Source organism: Lynx canadensis, chromosome B3, assembly GCF_007474595.2.
Source record: "Lynx canadensis isolate LIC74 chromosome B3, mLynCan4.pri.v2, whole genome shotgun sequence".
Lineage (NCBI taxonomy): Eukaryota > Metazoa > Chordata > Mammalia > Carnivora > Felidae > Lynx > Lynx canadensis.
Window position 1 is genome coordinate 54,609,040 of NC_044308.2, and position 20,929 is coordinate 54,629,968.

General features: G+C 37.8%; 1 protein-coding gene across 2 annotated transcripts in view; it reads left to right on the top strand.

Annotated features, from left to right (window-relative positions):
* The window catches only part of SECISBP2L (SECIS binding protein 2 like), a 65,558-nt gene extending 45,773 nt beyond the window's left edge, over positions 1-19,785 (top strand). For both annotated transcript variants that reach the window (XM_030318230.2, XM_030318231.1), the window contains 4 exons: positions 4,622-4,842; positions 5,916-6,070; positions 8,032-8,251; positions 15,445-19,785. In XM_030318230.2, coding sequence (XP_030174090.1) covers positions 4,622-4,842; positions 5,916-6,070; positions 8,032-8,251; positions 15,445-16,130 — 1,282 coding nt within the window. In that variant the 3' untranslated portion in view covers positions 16,131-19,785. The remainder of the gene's footprint in view (positions 1-4,621; positions 4,843-5,915; positions 6,071-8,031; positions 8,252-15,444) is intronic.
* Positions 19,786-20,929: the final 1,144 nt, after the last annotated feature.

Here is a 20,929-nt window from a genome sequence, read left to right on the forward strand (position 1 = left end):
CTCTCTCTCTCTCTCTGTCTGCCTCCCTCACCCCCACTTGTGCATGTTCTCTCTCTCTAAAATTAAAAAAAAAAAAAAAGTACATTCTAAAAGTACTACATTTTTCCCCACACTGCAGTATTTTGTTTTTGACATACTTTATTTACATGTTTAGTTTTGTATCCCTTAACTAAATATTGTAGATATCATTGATTCTACTACTTTTGGTTTTTAACCTTCACACTAACTTTATAAGTAATTGATTCACTACCTTTACAATAGATTTGCTTTTAATAGTGAGATTTTTTTTCTTTTAAAATTTTCTTATTTCTAGTTGTGGCTTTTTCTCTTCCACTTAAAGAAGTCCCTTTAACATTTCTTATAAGGGCAGTATAGTGTTGATGAGCTCCCTTAACTTTTGTCTTTAAATCTTCATTCCTTCTTCAATTCTGAATGGTAATCTTGCCAAGTAAATTTCTTGGGTTGTAGGTTTTTCCTTTTACCACTTTGAATATATGGTGCCATTCCCTTCTGCCTGCAAAGTTTCTGTTGAAAAATCAACTGATAATCTTATGTATGTTCTCTTATATGTAACTAGTTGGTTTTTTTCTTGTGACTTCTAAGATTATCTCCTGATCTTTAATTTTTGACATCTTAGTTATTATGTGTCTTTAGTGTGGATCTCTTTGGATTCATATTATTTTTGGTTCTCTGTGCTTCCTGGACCTGGATGTCTGTTTTCTTTCCCAGGTTAGGCAAGTTTTCTGCCCTAATTTCCCTCAAATAAGCTTTCTACTCCTTTCTCTCCCTTTTCTTGTTATGGGACCCCTATAATGTAAATGTTAGTGTGCCTGATGTTGTCTCAGAAGTCTCTTAAACTATCATTTAAAAAAAAAAAAAGTTTATTTTGGTGGGGGTGGGGGAGCAGAGAGAGAGAGAGAGAGAGAGAATCACCAGCAGACTCTGTACTGTCAGCACAGAGTTCACTATGGGTGCTCGAACTCACAAACCATGAGATCATGACCTGAGCTGAAATCAAGGGTCGGGCATTTAACCAGCTGAGCCACTCAGATGCCCCTTTCCTCATTTTTAAAAATTGTTTTGTCTTCTTGCTCTTCAGCGTGGGTGAATCTCACTACCCTGTCTTTCAGATCACTGATCATTCTTCTGCATCATCTAATGTGCTTTTGATTTCCTCTAGTGTATTTCTCATTTTATCTTCTGCTCTGATTAGTCCTTTTTTATATTTTGTATCTGTTGTTGAAATCCTCACTATGTTCATCCATTCTTCTTGAGTTCGGTGAACATCTTTATGACCATTACTTTGAATTCTTTCATTCTTTTCTGAGGTTTTATCTTGTTCTTTCATTGGAAACATATTTCTCTGTCTTCTCATTTTGCCTGGCTGTTTGTTTTGATGTATTAGGTATATTAGCTATGTCTCAGGGTTTTGATGGAGTGGCCTAATGTAGGAGGCATCCTTTGGGGCCTTGAAGCACAGCGTCCCCTGGTCCCCAGAACCAGGTACTTCAAGGGCGTCCCTTATGTGGACTGCATGTACCCTCTTGTTATGGTTGGGCTGTGACTGCTGGGTTCGCACTGGTATGTGGGTTTGGCCTCAGATGCACCTGGCTGAAAGGCCCTGCTGTAATGGTTGCAGGCATTTTGGTGGTCGGGGCTGTAGCTGGTTTGGGAGGCACCATTCTGAAGATGCCTACTGTGTGGCAGGGCAGTAGCTGCTTTGTGGGGGTGCCCATCGCAGTCAAGGCCACTTGGCTGAGTGTTGTGGCATGAGAGTTGTTTTAGAGGGAGCCTTGAACCTGGCCTAGGCTGGCCACCGAGTCTGGTGGAATGGGATCTGATTGAGGCTACCTGCTAGATGTAGTGGGGTGGGAGCCACTTTGAGGGGGATGCCTATTGGGGCCAGTATGTTGGGTGAGGTGGGTCCACAGGGAAATGCTGAGGCAGGGCAAGCGGTGTTAGCAAAGTATCAGAAAAGTGACAGAAATAGCTCCTGCCGGTGCTTCTGTTCCAGGAAAAAGTTCCCACAGATCCCTGCTCCTCCTGCACATGCCCTAAAGTTAGCAAATCTTCATATGTGGCCCAGGCACTTCTCAAACTGCTGCCTCTGTGCTAGGTCGCATAGCCAGTGAGTTTGTGCCTGTGCCCTTTAAGAGAGGAATCTCCATTTCCTTTAGCCTTCTAGCTCTCTTGGAGTTAAGCCCCACTCATTTTCAAAGCCAGATGTTATGGGGCCTCATCTTCCTGGTGCAGGAAGAGTGGGCATGCTTGATATATGATTTGAACCCTTTGCTCCTTAGGGAGGATAGCCTCTGTGTTGGTGATATCCCTCCTGCTTGGGGTCACTGAGCAGGGGATGTGGGTCCTGACTCGACCCCTTTTCTGCCTTTCCTACCTGCCTGGTGTGGCTTTTTCACTTTAGTTGTAGAAGAGCTATTCTGCTGTTCTTCAGTCATTCTCAGAGAGAGTTGTATATGATGTTGTAATTTGGTGTGTCTGTGGCAGGAGATGGTTTGGGATCTTCCTGTTCTGCTATCTTGATCCTCCTATTCTGTTGCCATTCTTTATACTGTTGATTTTGAGTTAATACTTTTTGCCTGAATTTGGAAAGTTGATTAAATGTCAAATAATAGATGTGGAGCAAAGGAAACACTTGAGGATAAAATGTTACATGTGTATGAAATAGCTTGAAAGTTAAACAGAATGAAGAAAACCACATTTTTGATGCATTTTAAGTGCATTCTTTAATTTTGCAAATTTTGATAGTTATTCTTTCCTCAGTCTGTCCACCTGTATCTTCTCTTCCAAAGTAGTGTCACATTTATTTACTTATTTAAACATTTCTCACATAAAGGAAAAAAATGGAGAATTTTTTTTTCCCCCACTAAAGAAGGGCAGGCCTAGATTTTTCTACTATGTAATATAATTCAGAAGTGGAAATTTACTTACATGGTTAGTCTTAGGTTATAAATTATACCAGTTCTCCTTGTTGTTAAGTACTGGCTTATAGTAGAGGTTAAGGATGAGAACTTGAAAAAAATAGGAGTAAGTAAGCTTGGATGACTTCCTTATCCCTGAAATTAAGTACTATAGTGGCCTCACTCACTGCCTGTCTGTTTCTCACATTATAGCCATACCTGATCTCACAAAGAGCCCTGTTCAGTTGCTTTGCTTACTATAAAGGCATGTGACTTTACCTCAAGACCTCTTTGGTTTTGGTTTCAATTTAATTACTGAGTTCATCTGCCACATCCATAGATTTTCAGAGTTAGAGGAATCATTGAGGCCAGCTTACCTAATTGCTTATTTTTATGGTCAAGGAAGCCAATTCCCAGAGATTGTGACTTATCTGAATGTGGAGGATGACTTCGTTGTATGAGGCCATTCAGTTAGCTTCTAGGAAATTATTCTTTCCTACTAAATGCATCATTAGTGTTCCCTGGAGTGAAATAACTTTACATCTTCTTACCAGCAACATTATGTCTCTTTTTATCAAATAACAGGTTAACATTGGATTTATATCCTTAATAATGGGCAGTTTGGGTAGTACTTATTTGAGGATAATCCACTCTTTCCTTAAAAGCTGATCTATTGTAATCCAGAAAAACTCTTCTTTTTTCTAATTTGCTATAGGAATTAAGATATATTTTTTAAAATATGAAATTTATTGTCAAATCGGTTTCCATACAACACCCAGTGCTCATCCCAAAAGGTGTCCTCCTCAATACCCATCACCCACCCTCCCCTCCCTTCCACCCCCCATCAACCCTCAGTTCTCAGTTTTTAAGAGTCTCTTATGGTTTGGCTCTCTCCCTCTCTAACCTCTTTTTTTTTTTTCTTTCTTCCCCTCCCCCACAGACTTCTGTTAAGTTTCTTAGGATCCACATGAGTGAAAACATATGGTATCTGTCTTTCTCTGTATGACTTATTTCACTTAGCATAACACTCTCCAGTTCTATCCACTTTGCTACAAAAGGCCACATTTCATTCTTTCTCATTGCAGCGTAGTATTCAATTGTATATATAAATCACAATTTCTTTGTTCATTTGTCAGTTGATGGACATTTATGCTCTTTCCATAATTTGGCTATTGTTGAGAGTGCTGCTATAAACATTAGGGTACAAGTGCCCCTATGCATCAGTACTCCTGTATCCCTTGGGTAAATTCCTAGCAGTGCTACTGCTGGGTCATAGGGTAGATCTATTTTTAATTTTTTGGGGAACCTCCACACTGTTTTCCAGAGCGGCTGCACCAGTTTGCATTCCCACCAACAGTGCAAGAGGGTTCCCATTTCTCCACATTCTGTCCAGCATCTATAGTCTCCTGATTTGTTCATTTTAGCCACTCTGACTGGCGTGAGGTGATATCTGAGTGTGGTTTTGATTTGTATTTCCCTGATGAGGAGTGATATTGAGCATCTTTTCATGTGCCTGTTGGCCATCTGGATGTCTTCTTTAGAGAAGTGTCTCTTCATGTTTTCTGCCGATTTAATTAAGAGAGTTTAAGGAGTTGATTTTTTTAATGAAAACCTCTTATTGGATATTTTTTTTCCTAACATAATTTTATAATTTCAGAAAAATAAATTAGGATGGACTTACCTGTTTTTGGTTTCCTTTACAGGTACTGCAATCAGGTTCTTTGTAAAGAGATTGATGAATGTGTGACTCTTCTTCTTCAAGAGCTTGTCAGTTTTCAGGAACGCATCTACCAAAAAGATCCTGTAAGAGCAAAAGCAAGGAGACGGCTGGTTATGGGTCTAAGGGAGGTTACTAAGCATATGAAGTTAAATAAGATCAAGTGTGTTATAATTTCTCCAAACTGTGAAAAAATCCAGTCAAAAGGTATGAACATTTTACTTTTGAAGTGTTTTGATATTTATTTAGTATAACTGTAGGATATACAATGAATTGTAAAATGGAAGCCATATGTCTTTCTTTGCAGAGATTAGATATGAAACATAATGATGAACATGAAAGAAAGTGAAATCTTTCATTACCTAAATTAAGTAATAAAATTGAGATCAGACTATAAAGTCTTAATCTGTGAACACTAGTTAAGGATTTTATTCCCCAAGTGTCCCCTCTGTTTTAATCAGAGTGAGGACTTATTTATAAGAGTACCTTTCTTTATTTCTGCAAATGTATTCTGCTTTTAAAATTCTTGGATTACCTTCCTTTGATAAAAGTTAAAGTTCTCTGCTCTTGCTTATGGTGATTTGCCTCAGAAATGAGCAGTTACATGTAAAGGCTCTTATGGGAACCCACACACAATACTTTTTTACTGTTTCATGCACCCTGATTTGTCTGTTTTCATGGAGGAGCCACTTTGGGTAATTGGAGAAGACAGATGCAGAAGTAACAGTAGTAGGAATAGTCTCCACGGGGGAAAAATGCCAATAAAAATAGTAGTATATGTCTGTCTCATTGCTACTTGAGCTGAGAGAATAAAGACATCAGTTACTATTAACAATTTTAATTTCTGTTTTAATAAATGTTTATTGTATTGAAGTTTGACTCCCTCTATACTAATCCCTATGGAGAGACAAAAATTGGCATTGAAGAATTGGAAAATTTATTGGAAAGAAAGAAAATATGTATATATATTCATATATAAATTGCAATAAGAAAATGTGTGGAACAGCAGAAGTGCCACAAGTATTCATAGAATCCTTTGCTGCTGTGTTTTATGCTTTAGCTGTTGGGTGCTAAAATACCTCCATTTAAGAAATAAGTAAATTAGAGGCACCTGGGTGGCTCAGTCAGTTAAGCCTCCAACTCTTTATCTCAGCTCAGGTCTTGATCTCAGGGTAGTGAGTTCAGGTCCTACGTTGGGCTCCATGCTGGGTGTGAAGCCTACTTAATGGGGGAAAAAATAATAAGTAAATTAAAACCTTAGCATGTGTTGACTTTCTCAGGTGGACTGGATGAGGCTCTCTATAATGTTATAGCCATGGCACGGGAACAAGAAATTCCTTTTGTGTTTGCGCTTGGAAGAAAAGCTCTAGGACGCTGTGTGAACAAGCTGGTTCCTGTTAGTGTAGTGGGAATCTTCAACTACTTTGGTGCTGAGGTAAGACTTCGAGGATGCACTCCCTCACTCCCTCCTGTTCCCCCCATACATTTTCTGTTGACACACGCCAGTGTTATGTTTAAACATTTAAAGAAGTGAGTTGATTCTCCCAGGGATGAGTGGAAAATTCTTGAGTCCACATTTCCTTTTTAGTGTTGAAACCATTTATACAAATTAATCCTACAATATTTTGGCTATAAACATATTAGCTCCTATTTTTCCCACAGTGTTTTTTTTCTTCTGGGTTTAATTTTGTAATATCTGAGAATTTATTTAACTGCTGGGTAAAGATATCCAATATTATACAATATAAAATAATTTTCTTCAGTTTAAAATTTTTTTTTTTCAACGTTTATTTATTTTTGGGACAGAGAGAGACAGAGCACGAACGGGGGAGGGGCAGAGAGAGAGGGAGACACAGAATCGGAAACAGGCTCCAGGCTCCGAGCCATCAGCCCAGAGCCCGACGCGGGGCTCGAACTCACGGACCGTGAGATCGTGACCTGGCTGAAGTCGGAAGCTTAACCGACTGCGCCACCCAGGCGCCCCTCTTCAGTTTATATAAGGCTATATTTTGTGCTACTTGGAGTCAAGAGAGAGAAGAATGCTTTAATTGGAGAGGATTTTCTTTCAGAAAATGGAGTCCCTAACCAATTGTCAGAATAATTCTGTACTCACGATACTTTTATCTTCCTCTCCTAGTCTGCCAATAAAGCTTTGCCCATAGGAGCTGATAATAAATAATAATAATAGGTTGATAACTAATAATTAGAATAGTTATTTATCTTCCCTAATACTTATTAACTGATAACATTTTAAGACCTTTTTATGAAGTTGATTTTGAAGTGTTTTGTAACACCATTCATGGACCATTTTCCTTCTTCCCATCCATACTATTTTTATATATTTAAATGTTTAATATTTAGTGTTTAGATTTAATGTTTAGATTTTATATATTTTATTATGTATTTTATACTTATATATTTAATGTTGATATTTAAATGTTTAATGCTCAGCAGTTAGATTTGATGTTTCTTCCAAAAGCCAAAATACTTTGTACATCTCAAGGCATTTAAGATTAGGTACCTTGCTTGAATCATTGGTATCTCCCATCTTCAGTCATATGGAAGTTTCCTTGAGAGCAGAATGGTGTTCCAGTGATGTTTGTACTCACTGTAGTGCCAGATACTAAAGGGTGCAGTTGTTGAATTGATAAACTTTGCAAGAACTTTTAGTATATCACAATTAGTGACTAATATTGAATCAAGAAATTTCCTCAGCGGGGCACCTGGGTGGCTCAGTCAGTTGGGCATCTGACTTCTACTCAGGTCATGATCTCACAGTCGTGGGTTTGAGCCCTGCGTCAGGCTCTGTGCTGACAGCTAGGAGCCTGGATCCTGCTTTGGAGTCTGTGTCTCCCTCTCTCTCTGTCCCTTCCCCTCCTCTTTGTCCCTCCCCCTGCTTGCACTGTGTCTCTCTCTCTCAAAAATAAATAAACATTAAAAAAGAAATTAAAAAAAAAGACATTTTCTCAGACTTATGAGAATTATATAAACAATATTTGAAAGTTACAGAGTATTTTGTAAAGTTCTGCAGTGTGCATACCATTTGTGCTCATTGAAAGTGTGTCTGATCCTGAAACAGTAGAGATACTATTTATGGTTTTGTTTTAAAGTTTTTATTTATTTACTTTGAGAGAGAAAGAGTATGAGAGGGGCAGAGAGAGATGGAGTGAGAGAGAATCCAGAGAGGAGATGGAGTAAGAGAATCCCAAGCAGGCTCTGCACTGACAGTGCCGAGGCCAGTGTGGGGCTTGAATTCATGAACCATGAGATCATGACCTGAGCTGAAATCAAGAGTTGGATGCTTAACTGACTGAGCCACCCAGGCGCCCCTATTTATTGTTAATTATAGGAATAAAAAGCATAACAAAAAATGGACTAATCAAAATCCCTTTTTAGAGCCTGTTTAATAAGTTAGTGGAACTTACTGAGGAAGCCAGGAAAGCATACAAAGATATGGTTGCCGCAATGGAACAAGAGCAAGCTGAGGAGGCCTTAAAGAATGTGAAGAAGGTGCCACACCACATGGGGCACTCTCGGAACCCCTCTGCAGCCAGCGCCATTTCTTTCTGCAGTGTTATTTCTGAACCCATCTCTGAAGTAAATGAAAAGGAATATGGTAAGTTGTTATATACCATTTCAGATTATTGAAATTTTGAAATAAATGCTACTTTTTGTTTTTATCTTACTGATTATTCATATTTTGGTCAGAGTTTTGGTTTAAGAAATTGCATTAAACATGTCCACTAAACATTAGGAGACAGTTTGGGGCTGAGACTTTCTGTGAGATCCTATAATTCAGTCACATTTCCAGAATCTCCAAAGGGATTTGAAAGTCAAAATGTGTCATACTTTGTGACCTATAACTAAGTAAATTCTAGGAGGTTTCATGCTGATATTCTATTATTGAAGTTTTGTATTTACTAAGTAAACAAAAGACCTGAATATTATTGATTGTAAGCTTATAAAATCTAGACATATGACATTTGTTTTGAGTTAAATTTGATGCTAGTTGAAAAGAAATATAGACGAAAACCCAGCATTTGTGTGTGTTAAAGAACAAAAATTCAGCTGAGTAAGTTTAAAGATCTAAGTGGCTTTCATAATGATTTGTGCATTGGGCACCATCCCATCTAGCAAGTAGGGGAGAGCTCTGAGGAGCTGTACAAAATGGAAGGTTTTTATAGGAAGGTGGGTGGTGCAAGGAAGTTATTAGCAAAAGAAAAGAAAGGATCCTTCCTGCCAAGGTCTGGCAAGGTCACCTTCCTTGAGGGGGATAGGCAAGGGGTCTTATTTGGGTGGATTGTCTCATCTTCCTGTTGGGGGTGGAGAGGGCCCTTGTGACAGATTACCTCACTGGTGCTGACCAGAAAATTCTTCAGACTTCTATTTCTAGGGGAGGTCGAAACTGGGATTAGGTTAGATATTAAGCTCTGGTTTGGTGATTTGGCCTCAGTGATGCCATTTTTGGCCTGTGTTTTTTTTTTTTAACATACAATGTTTAAAATAACATTATTTATTGCACTATATGTTTTAGTAGTTTCCTTGCCTTGTTTCTGTATAATACTTTGAACTCTTTAAGTTCCCCACTTTTCATGATCTAGTTTCTAATTCATTTCCCAATTTTTTTCTTTTTGAAAATAGTATAGCCACCTCCTTTAACGTGGCTCCTGGTTCTTCCTTCTTTCTTTTCTTTTTCTTGTCTTTTCGTTTCTTTTTTCTTTTCTTTTCTTTTCTTTTCTTTTCTTTTCTTTTCTTTTCTTTTCTCTTTTCTTTCTTTCTCTCTTTCTCTCTTTCTCTTTTTCTTTCTTTCTTTCTTTCTTCCTCTAGAAGTTTATTGAATAGCATGTCACCACCTAAAATTTAACATTAAAAAAAACGGACCCTCATTTTTTTCCCTTTTTTCTCACACTCCCTTTGCTAGTCTTCTGTCTGTAATTGTAGTTAAATGTTTGGAATGCTTTTGACAATTCTAGGCCAGAGGCAGTGAACAAGTTACTGTGGGACTTTAGGAAACCTCAGACCAAGGTTAAGTGTTACTGGCTTAGAGGCAGACGTGTATCTTTGTCTGAAGTTGACACCAGTTGAAAATAAAGAAGATAAAGTGCCAGCTTTGTAAATGAGTTTGCTTCTGTCTGTATAACGATCTGCAGATCTCAAAAACAAACTGCAAGGTAAATTCATAAAACTGGATTTGAGCAATTGATAGTGATCTTCATTTGGGCACATGAAAAGAAAAGTTCTAAAAAGAACCTCTCTCCTCAAAGACTTAGGAAATGTTTTCAAAAAGCACCAAATTTAAAGTGTTCAAAGATGGAAGCCTTGGCTTTTTCACATTCTGCCTAGGGGAGTGAGAAATAATTGATTAATTTCTGGGACTCAGATTTCTCTTTAGTGAAATGAGGAGGGTTCGTCTAGGTCATCTATAAGGTTCCATTCAAAGCTAAAATTCTATGAGCTGTTAAAAAACAAAATTCAACCAATGTGTTTGGAGATCGAATTAGCTTTATTAAATGATTCATGAATTGGGCAGCCACCGTCTAGCAGGTAGAGAGGCACTCTGAAGAGCTGTACAAAATGGAAAGTTTTTATAGAGGGGGGAGGCAAGAAAGTCATTAGGAGGAGAAAAAGATTTTTCTAGAGGCGACTGTTTGCTGGGGGAACACGGGAGGGGTCTTATGCAGATTACCTCATCTTTCTTTGGGGGATGGAGAGGACCCAGGTGATGGACTCATTGGTGCTGATGGAAAAATTTCCTGACTTACTGGTTAAGGCCACATTTGTACAGGAAGTTGAAACTGCAATTTGGGAATTAAACTTCAGTTTGGGAACTCAGTCTAAGTGACACCATTTTGGGCCTGTAGTTGTCGTTTGTTTGTTTGTTTGTTTGTTTTAGTAGAGCTAATGGTTGATCCTAAGGAGAGATTTAGACAGAATCTTGAAGATGAGCTGATTTATCAGGACACCAACAAAATGAGTGGAAGGTAACCACAGATAACATTGAGAAGAAAGTATGAAGTTATTCTTTTTGTATCAGATGTATTCAGCAACAAATAGCGCACTAATGTGGCCTAAGAAGTTAGTATATTTAAGTATTTCACAGTGTCATCAAAGTCCTTAGCTCTTTCTTTTTTTCTGTTCTTCCATTCTCAGTCTGTAGCTTTTTCTCCTGTGCTTATCATCTCATTCATAAGTAGCTGCTGTGGCTCTCGGCATTAGTAGTCAAAAGCAGGAAATTCAGGCAGTGAGTTCCTTTTATCAGTGAAGAAACCATTTTCAGAAGACTTCTTTTGTTTCATTTGGCTAGAACCAATCTTGTGACTACTTTTAGCTGCAAGGGAGACTAGGGCAAGGGAGTATTTGGCATAGGAGGGATAGGATAACCATGATAGTCTGAGAGCTATTTTAATTCATCCTCTGGGACTAGGCTCAAGTTCGTCCCAAGTTTGGGGGTTCTGTTATCGAGGAAGAAAACGGGGAATGACTATTGGGTAGACAGCAAGTAGCGTTTTCCATTTCTGGAAGATGCCGGGTTTCTAAAATGTTCCTCCCCCGCCCCACCGAGTGTAAAGAAAACCAAAGCTTGGAAAAGGATGCTAATCATTGGTAGACTAGAAAGCCTCCTGTGATAGTACAGTCTTACTGTCCTTTGTGTACCCTTGTTTTCTTTGCTTATGTTTTCCTTCCACCTGTGCTGAGTCTCAATTCTATCATATTTATTACCTGAAACAAATAGTTTTGAACATAAATCCCAATTAAGTTGTAAGTTCTTTGATATAGGAACTTGGCACATAATGGCCACTTGATACATAATAATATCTCACTGAATTCTTACTATGTGCTAGGCACTTTTCCAAGCATTTCACGCTAATATGTTCAGTTGTCTGAGTAACCCTATGAAATAAGAAATAGTGTACTGCATTGTACAGATGAGGCTAAGATGAAGAGAGGTAAATAACTTGCCAGTGCCATGCAGTGGGTGAATCCGTCTCTAGAATCTGCATTCTTAGCCAGTGTGATTGTATTCCCTGTCTGTTTTATGAGTTCATAATAGGATAATATAATAGGTTTTCGGTAACCACTTATGAGGGGGACAGCCTTGATAGTCCTTCTATCCTGAATTTCCTGCTCATTCTCTACTATCACCCCTTCTTCTGTAGTTTCTTGAACTCATTTGCTTATTCTTCCATATATAACTATCTAAAGATGGATAGCTTCCCTGTGAGTACTGACTGAAAGGAGAAATACACACATCTCATCCTCTGATAAATCACTACTGATTTGAAAGTTTAAAAAACAAATAACAAGGACCCAGTAAACAAAACAGGAAAGCATAGAGGGATTAATAAGCAAAGAAGAGCTCTACTGAGTAAGTTCTGCTACAATAAACAATTCAGAAGCGGGATAGGTTTGGATCAGTGCCGTTTCCAGGTTTGTTGAGATCTTTGGTTCTGCCTTTAACTTGCTTCCTGTTCCCTTCATCATAAGTGGACTTCTAGAGGTTCTGTTCTGGATTTAGACTGTCCCCCTCCCCATTCCAATCAGATTTCTCCTATCCCATAGAGAATGATGGCACTTTCTTATTCTTCTGTTTCTCCATGTTGTATTCATGTGTTTGTGGCACTCTTCAACTGTTGATCAAGCTTCACCTATTACTTTAAGGTGGGATCATAGGCCTTCCCTCCCCAGTGGATGTGTGATCTAGGTGGCTTTTTGATTGTTGTGACAAGTCTCTTGATGGCTAAATAGCAGAATCCTTTGTCTCTGCTTCTAAGGTCATATCTCCTTTTCCTTTCCCAAGGAACCGTGTGGGCTTTCAGCTCACCTGTCCAAGTAGATGAAAGCCCAAAGTTGATCCTGGAGAGAGATCAGCCTAACCTAGTATCCTGACCTTCCTTTTTCCTGTTCTTTGACTCATGGCCAAGGGAGAGGTGGAACTTTTTCCAAGACCCCAAGTGAATTCTTAAACTTTTGAAGGAGGAAAAAAAAACTGTTAGAAGGAATGTAAAAGTGCATCTAAAACTTCAAAAAAATGTATGCCTTTTTAAAGTTTTTGGGGGGGGGCATAATTAAATATACGTGTGGCATTTTTCATTTAATAGGCTTTTTTGTCTCCAACACTTATTATATGCCAACCATAGGGACACAGAGATGAGTGGGAAGGAGAGGGGGGGTGGCGGCACAGCAAACACAAAACAAGTGCTTTGGAACCATATGCAAAAAGTTCTGTGGGAATTTAGGTTAGTGGAAAGTCAGGAAAGACTTCAGAAAAGAATTGACATTTAAGGATGGTTTTCAAGGATGAGTGGGAGTCTGAAGGGTAAAGGAGGAAAACATCTGTGAAAAGAACAGCTTATGCAAAGCAAGAAATTGTAAACAGAAGTTATGACTTTGGGAGGAATGAGAATTCAGAGAGACCCCAAGCATAGAATGCGTGACCAAGGGTTATAATGAATGGGACCAGAAAGACAGGTAAGGGTCAGATCATGGAGGGCTTTGATTATGCCAAGCTAAGGTGTTTGGATTGTCTCCTAGGGTAATAGAAAGCCAGTTAGACAGTGACGTGACCAATTCACAAAACCAGTTATGTTTATATGTAGATGTATAGCAAGATAAAGAAGGCTTGAGCTAAGGCAGTAGTGACCAAATTTAGTAGTTTTTGAGATAGAAGTGAGATGGTGTAATTATGAGTTCAATGGAATAAAGAGATATAGTCAGGGCAAAAGATAGGGTTTCAAGGATTACTGTGTGTTCTTTTGCTTTGAGACTATGAAAATGATAATGTTATTAACTAAGAATGAGAATATAAGAGGAGGAATAGGTTTGGTTTTTATTGTGGTTTTTTTTTTTCTTGAGATGGAAGAGTGGAAAGGACCTATTCCAAATTTGAATTAACTATAGAAAAGAAAGTTTTTTTTCCCAAAGCATGTGCCCTGATTTCAGGTGCCCAAAATATGGTCTTTATCAGTATATAGTTGGTAGGTGACAGTCAAATTCACTATATTAATATGAATAAACTTGCTTTATCACTACAGCTTGACCATTATACTTAAACTGCAAATAGCAGCTATAATGCAAATAGAAGGGGGGCTGTTTTTTTTTTTAAAGGCAAAAATAAATAAGTGGGACTACATCAAAAAACTAAAAACTTTGCACACAGCAGAGGGAATCAACAAAAAGGCAACCTACTGAGTGGGAGAGAATGCTTTCAAATCACGTATCTGATAGGGGTTAATATCCAAAATATACACAGACCTCATACAACTCAATAATAAAAAACCAACAATCCAATTAAAAAGTGAGCAGAGGATCTGAATAGACATTTTCCCAAAGAAGACATACATATGGCCAACATAAAAAGGTGTTCAGTGTCACTAATTACCAGGGAAATGCAAATTGAAACTACAACAAGATACATACATATACACCACCTGACAACTGTTAAAATGGCTATTATCAGAAAGACAAAAAATATCAGATAAGGATGTAGAGAAAAGAGAATCCTTGTACAGTGTGAGAATGTAAATTGATGCAGCCACTACAGAAAATAGTATGGAGGTACCTTAAAAAAGTAAAAATAGAAATATCATATGATTTTTAGTCCATATTCTGCATATATACCCAAGGAAATGAAATCATTATCCCAAAGAGATATCTATACTCCCTTCTTCATTTCATCACTATTCACAGTAGCTTAGAACCTGAGTGCCCCTCAGTGGATGAATGGATAAAGAAGATGGAGTGTGTGTCTTGTACGTGTATGTGGGTGCCAGAGTCATAGGGAGTGGGTGAAGTGCGTGAAGGGTGTCAAAAGGTACAGACTTCCTGTTGTAAAATAGATAAGTCCTGGGATATAACCTACAACATGAAGACATAATTGATAATACTGGATTGCGTATTTGAAAATTGTTATAAAGTAGATCTAAAAATCCTCATCCCAAGAAAAAATCGTTTTTTTGGTAACTATGTGGTAACAGATGTTGACTTGTTAAGGCAGTCATTTTCCAATATGTATAAATACCAAACCATTATGTTGTACAACTAAAATTAATATATGTCCATTATACCTAAATAATAAAAAATGAAAGAAAAATAAACACAGGAAAAAAAGGGGTAGAAGAGCTGTCTTTTGTCTCCTCATTCTTTGTATGTTTTTTTCCTTTATATTGACTTCCTGTCATAAAAAAAACTTAGGTTATTACCACTGTATTATGTAATAACATTTCTTTTTTTAGCTACCAAATTCACTTGGTAAGCCCAGCTACATAAATTCTAAAACAAATTTTCACAATTGTTAAAAATACATGGATGGCTTCTTTGCTTATCAATGGAAACATAAGTCCCATTGCAGGTTAAGACAACTCTCCCATAACTTGGTATGGGAGCATGACACAAACATGCCAAATTAGAACTATTTCTGCTGGATATCTTGGCTCTGCTATCTGTGACTTGAGGATCATTGGGCCCAGTACACCTCTGGGCCAAAAAAGAAAAAAGAATAAAACGGCAAGTCACTGATTTTCATGAAGATACGGATTTTATATCTAAACACCAGTGAGCTACTGTTGGTATAAGATCTTGTGCATCTGAGGCATTAATACACTTACTTTTGCCTCCTTGTTTCTTTATCTTAAGTGTACATTTTTGAGAATTGTTTTCCTTTTATAACATTTAAACCAGTACTAGAATAAACTAAGATTTTAGTTTTTCCAACCAGTTGGTGAGCCAACAAATTTTGTTCTTCCCTCTTTTAAGAGTTGCATGATTCTGAAACCGTGTTCTGGTTTTTAAAAATCTGTTTGGTATCTGCAGAAACAAATTGGAGAAACATGGTGGAAACGTCAGATGGACTAGAAACATCAGAAAATGAGAGAGAGGTTTCCTCTAAGCATAGCACATCCGAAAAACCCAGTAAACTTCAGTTTGATACAGCCCCTGTGGGTAAGCAGCCGTCCTCACTGGCTGCGGGTGGTACTACCTCAGCTACAAACCCTGGGAAACCAACAGTGAGCGATAAAGAGGAAGCGAAGCCAGATGACCTGGAGTGGGCCTCCCAGCAGAGTACAGAGACCGGTTCTTTGGATGGCAGTTGCCGAGATCTTTTGAATTCCTCCATCACCAGCACCACCAGCACCCTTGTACCTGGCATGCTCGAAGAAGAGGATGATGAAGAGGAGGAGGAGGAGGAGGATTATACTCATGAACCCATATCTGTAGAAGTACAGCTCAATAGTAGAATTGAGTCTTGGGTCTCTGAGACCCAGAGAACAATGGAGACTCTTCAGCTTGGAAAAACCCTTAATGGTTCTGAGGAAGACAATGCAGAGCAAAGTGGAGAAGAGGAGGCAGAGGCGCCTGAAGTGCCGGAACCAGGGATAGATGGTGAGGCCTGGACTACTGACCACCAGGCAGGTCAGGAGCAGCAGAAGAAGCCCAGCAGCTGCAGCTCACGGAACAACGAGCCCTCTGATCTTAATTATACACCCCCAAGTCTATAACTCAGGAAATGTCAGCTGTCTGTCTCCATCTGTGTAAGGGTTGCAGCCATTATCTTTTATGCTTCATCTCAACATTTTGCACTGTCCGGTATTTAATATATGTATTTAATTTCTGACAAATATTTTTATAGCTGTCTTTTACTTGTTTTATTATAATCTGTAGCTTAGCTTTTAATTAGCATCTAAGTGTCTTTCTAAGAGCTGTGTGGAAATTCAGAATTGTTAGAGCTTATTTTGTTATGGAAAATAATGATTAAAAATAGAAGACAACTAGGTTTTAAAAAAGAAAGTAAATTTGAAATGCCTCTTTAGAGTCATTTTGAAAGTTAAAGACCCAGATTCTAAGGCTAAGAGCAGTTACCAGTGTTTGCTTCAGGACTGCCTCCTTCACTCTAATTTGATCAGAAGTTGTTTGGGCTTCTTTAAAAAAGAATCGGAGGTAGATTTGGAAAATTGAAAAAAAAAAAAAGCGGAGGGTAACTAAGTTCACAAATGTTTTGTGTTAAAAATTGATGTAACTTTTCTTTGGTCCACAGATGCTTATTTCAGAAGCCATTGATCATTGTGATTAAAGTTGCAGTGGGCTGAAACAGACCCTCCAGTACTTAGGTTAGCAAAGGAACCACCACGATACATTGGAGCTGGCCTTACTTGTGGGAAGTGATAGATGTTGTCTTTAATAGTGAAAAGTCACCCACGATAGGACCTTCTAGGTTCTGTCTCCTATTTACTTCTTACTTACCTCAGGAATGCTCTTGTACATACTCGTATTTACATCAAGTTAGGCAGATTGTGGCAGATGAATAACTGTAACCGATTCTATGACTGTAGCACTTACGTGTAAACTATTACAAAACAAAGTCTTATATTGGTGTGTTCTCTTGCATGCTTCTGATTTGGGACCCTCTAGATTTGCTATCTGGATTTGATTAGGTATCCAAACTTGTCCTGAGTGAAAAATCATTTCACCTTAAAAAAAAAAAAAAATACATATTTTGTCCCTAGCCCTGAGCACCTGCCATGTAACACCCACCATAGTTACTGATAGGAGGTCAGGGAAAGGAACTTCACACAACTTATAACATATATCCTGATAATCAAGGCTTGGAAAAGCAAGTATTGAAGAAGAGAGAAAGTTGTTCTAATTGTGGTGAAACTATAAGATAATTTAGAGGACACAGATCTAGGCAGGTATTAATTCTTGATCACTCTTACTTATCTCTGCCCTTCTCAAGGAATGTGTATATCTGCTTGGGAGAATTTAAACATACTGAGCTAAATGTTTTATTTGCTGGTCAGTCACCTGGTAGTGACCTCTACAAGTTTATGTAATGTTGGGAGAATTATAGATTACCTATTTTTCTCTCCTCCCTCCAACCTCTTCCCCCATCCCTAGCTTCCAGCTGACCACACACACACACACACACACACACACACACACACACACACGAGCACACAGGCGCCAGCAAGAACTCCCACAAGCAGTTACAGAACTGAGGAGGGAGGGGTATTTTCCCTGCTCTGATTTCATGGGGTAGGGCTTTGCCTCACAGAGGCAGGAGAGAAGAATTGGGCAGGTTTTCTACTGAACTCATTGAGACTACTGCACTAGTTTTGATGTTTTATAATGCTGGCATTAATGCTAGAGAGATCAGATTCTTGGGTGATTATTTAGTATCTGTGCATTGTGAAAGTTTAGGAGCATTGCTGTATAGAAAATGCCAGTGTGTCAACTTTATTAGTGTGCTAAAAGGGGACATTATTGTACTGCCCTGTCTAAACTGTTCTCCAGTGTAGACTTCTTAGGCACAAAGTATTTAGCACTTAAAGGAACACAGCATGTAAGGAATGAAGCCTCTGAAATAGTAATCATGGATATAGATGTGGCAGATCTTACTGTGTCTTCACATTTGGGAAGTGTTAGTTGGTTTAAAGAAATGATAGAGATTTTGAACTACTGACAATCTTAAAAGTGAATTTAAAAACTTTTCATACTTTTTATGGTGTAAATTTCCTTTGCTCGGTGTCAGTGATTCAGATGACTCTTGATCTTGAGGTATTGGCTTTTCAAAGGTTTCTTACATTTTATATCTCTTCTGAATGAGAACTGTCGTTTTGCATTTTTGACATTTGTATCAAAAGAGAAGTTGAGGAAATCTCCAGAACACCAGTAACTTTTAAGTTTACTATAGACTTCAGAAGTGTTCAATTCTGTGTTCGATAAATGCTCCTGCACGTGCAGGATCTTCTGCCGGCAAACCCAAGGGACCACAGCCTTTTTTATACGAGACAGGTCACCTCTAGAGGACTACCCAAAATTTATTAAAGGAGATGCTACTGTGTCGATAGTATGCTTAAATATTAATAATGTCTTTATAATTTGTTTCCTTTAGATAAATTCTGGAATTTGTGTATTCTATACAGGAGGAGGTGTGAAAATAGGAAAGTGGGGTTTTTTGTTTTTCGTTTTTTTGTTCAGAACTGGGAGTGGGTGCCTCTTCGGAGACCTAATGATAAGAGTAGGGGTTCATTATCACAAGAAATGAAAACCATAGTGATTTTTTTTCTTAGTGTGTAGAGGTTGTTTTATGGCAATAATTAATATTAGATTTCTATTTCAGTACATAAGTATATGAATTATAATATGAATTGCACTCCCAGAACTAGATTTCTGCTTCAGTAGGATTGTTTGCTGTGAAGATTACTTCTCAAAAGACAAATGTTCACACTAGCTTAATTTTGGTTTAAATATGTTTGTAAATGATGTAATATATTTCTTTTGACTAAACATGGGAAAAATAATGTGTGTTATACATTGAAAAGTTTTTAAAGGCTTTGATTGGAGGTCATTTTTGCAGAGAGGGTATTTTATATGCTTCCAGTATTTGGAAAAGAATTAGTCAAAAGGAATTCACATAGTTTAAGTATTGAAAAATTAATATTCAAATAATGTACTTGTCTGATTTCTTAATAAGCTGGGGGAGGTGGGTGGGGTGGGTATCGTAATGTACAAATGAGTAGTGAACTTTACATTCATTTTTCAACTCTTCAACATAAAACTGTTAAATCTTAACACATTGTTACTTTAATATATGTATAAAGAAGTATTACTGTTTGTAAAGCTGCTGTTTGCTTTAAAAAAACAACAAACCTGTCATTTAAGTATTTCCTGTACGTTGTGCCAACAGGTTAGAACATTAACTTATTCCATTTAAAAACGTAATCATTTTTTGCTTTAAAATTTTTTCTGTGACATAATTTATTTAAAGACATCTTCCTCTTCCTTTGCCCCTTCCAGCCTTTATAAACATCAAAGAATCAGCCAAATGGTTTACCTAAGCTGAAATCTGAATCTTAATTAATGATAAAAATTTAAACTTTGTTGGCACAACACACCTTAAAAGTATTTGTGTTATTTTGTAATTTAATTTCTAAATATACCACATGAGTTTATAATTTAATGTCTTAATTGTAATGCTCTAATAAAAAAAAAGCAAAATTAGTGAATTGTAACATGAAAAGATTTTCATCTTGTTCTTTTGTTGTTTGAAGGATAATTGTTATATCACATTTTAGGGGTAATAACAGCTTTTTTGCACTATGTAAATACTAGTTGAGATTCTTCTGTAACTAATAAAATGATTATTGAAATGTAGTCTGTCATTTCAGAATAAGTACTTAAGGAATTCATGACTTGCCCAACATATGGGATAGAGAAAAAAAGACTCCTAGCATTGCTTAGTGCCCTCATGGGTTTGCCAGAGGAGGTTTAAAATCTGCAGGAGCAAGTTACTAGTAAAAATTTCCATTTGGGGGTTGGTGTAGGCTGTGGCACGGGCCAAGGCATCTGGAGAGACCATCCTGGTGTCAGGAGAAATCCTACAGATTTCTTCTCCTTTTTATGCAAATTACTCTGTGCCAGGCACTGTTCTAAGCCATTTCCCAGTATTAACTCATTTAATCTTCACTACAGCCTTAGGAGGAAACGCTATTTTTCACTTTTTAAATGATGAAACCGTCAGGCAGACGATGAGTAACTTGTCCGAGGTCCCACAGCTGGTAAACGGCAGAACTGGGATTCAGACTCCTTCCACATTGAAGGCCATGCTTTTTTACTCACTATGCTCTGTTGTTCCTTAGCACAAAATGCTCACAGTTGCAAACGAGTGTTTTTCTCACCTTTGTCAGGCGTCTTCTGGAATTTGAAATATACCAGGACTGAACTGATTTTCTTAGAGACTAGATTTATGGAGTCTCACCTGATCACTTAATGAGTGGTCCCTTGTCACCATGTCACCATGAAATGTATGGAATCCGAAGAGTAGACTCACCTGTTAGAAAATAGGATCACTAATTTTCATAATGAAATGGATTTTTGCTGATCACAAAGAGAAAGGAGGGAAACCTCATCATTTGTATCAGAATATTTCCTTTTTTGGACCACCATTTGTATGATTCCCAATTGTTCTTTTCCTAACAGCGATCAGTTTTTCTTTAACTGAACAGAAGAGGGTGTGCACAGCACCTGAAAAGTCAAAGTCTACCCAGTAAAACGAATAATTGTTTAAAATGGGGAGAGACGGGAGAGAAGTATCTGGAACAGTAGTCCTTGTCATGAAAAGTGCTTAGTTCTAAGGCTAAACTCAGAACTCTAGAATCCTACATTTCATTTTAGAAAGAGAACATGATCCAGACATTTAGCTCTTGGGATCAGCTGTTAGGTCTTTTGACATTTCTAAATTATCTTGGCAATTCAATATTTTAGTTTAACGTGGGTTCTTTTGATGTCTCATGTATGA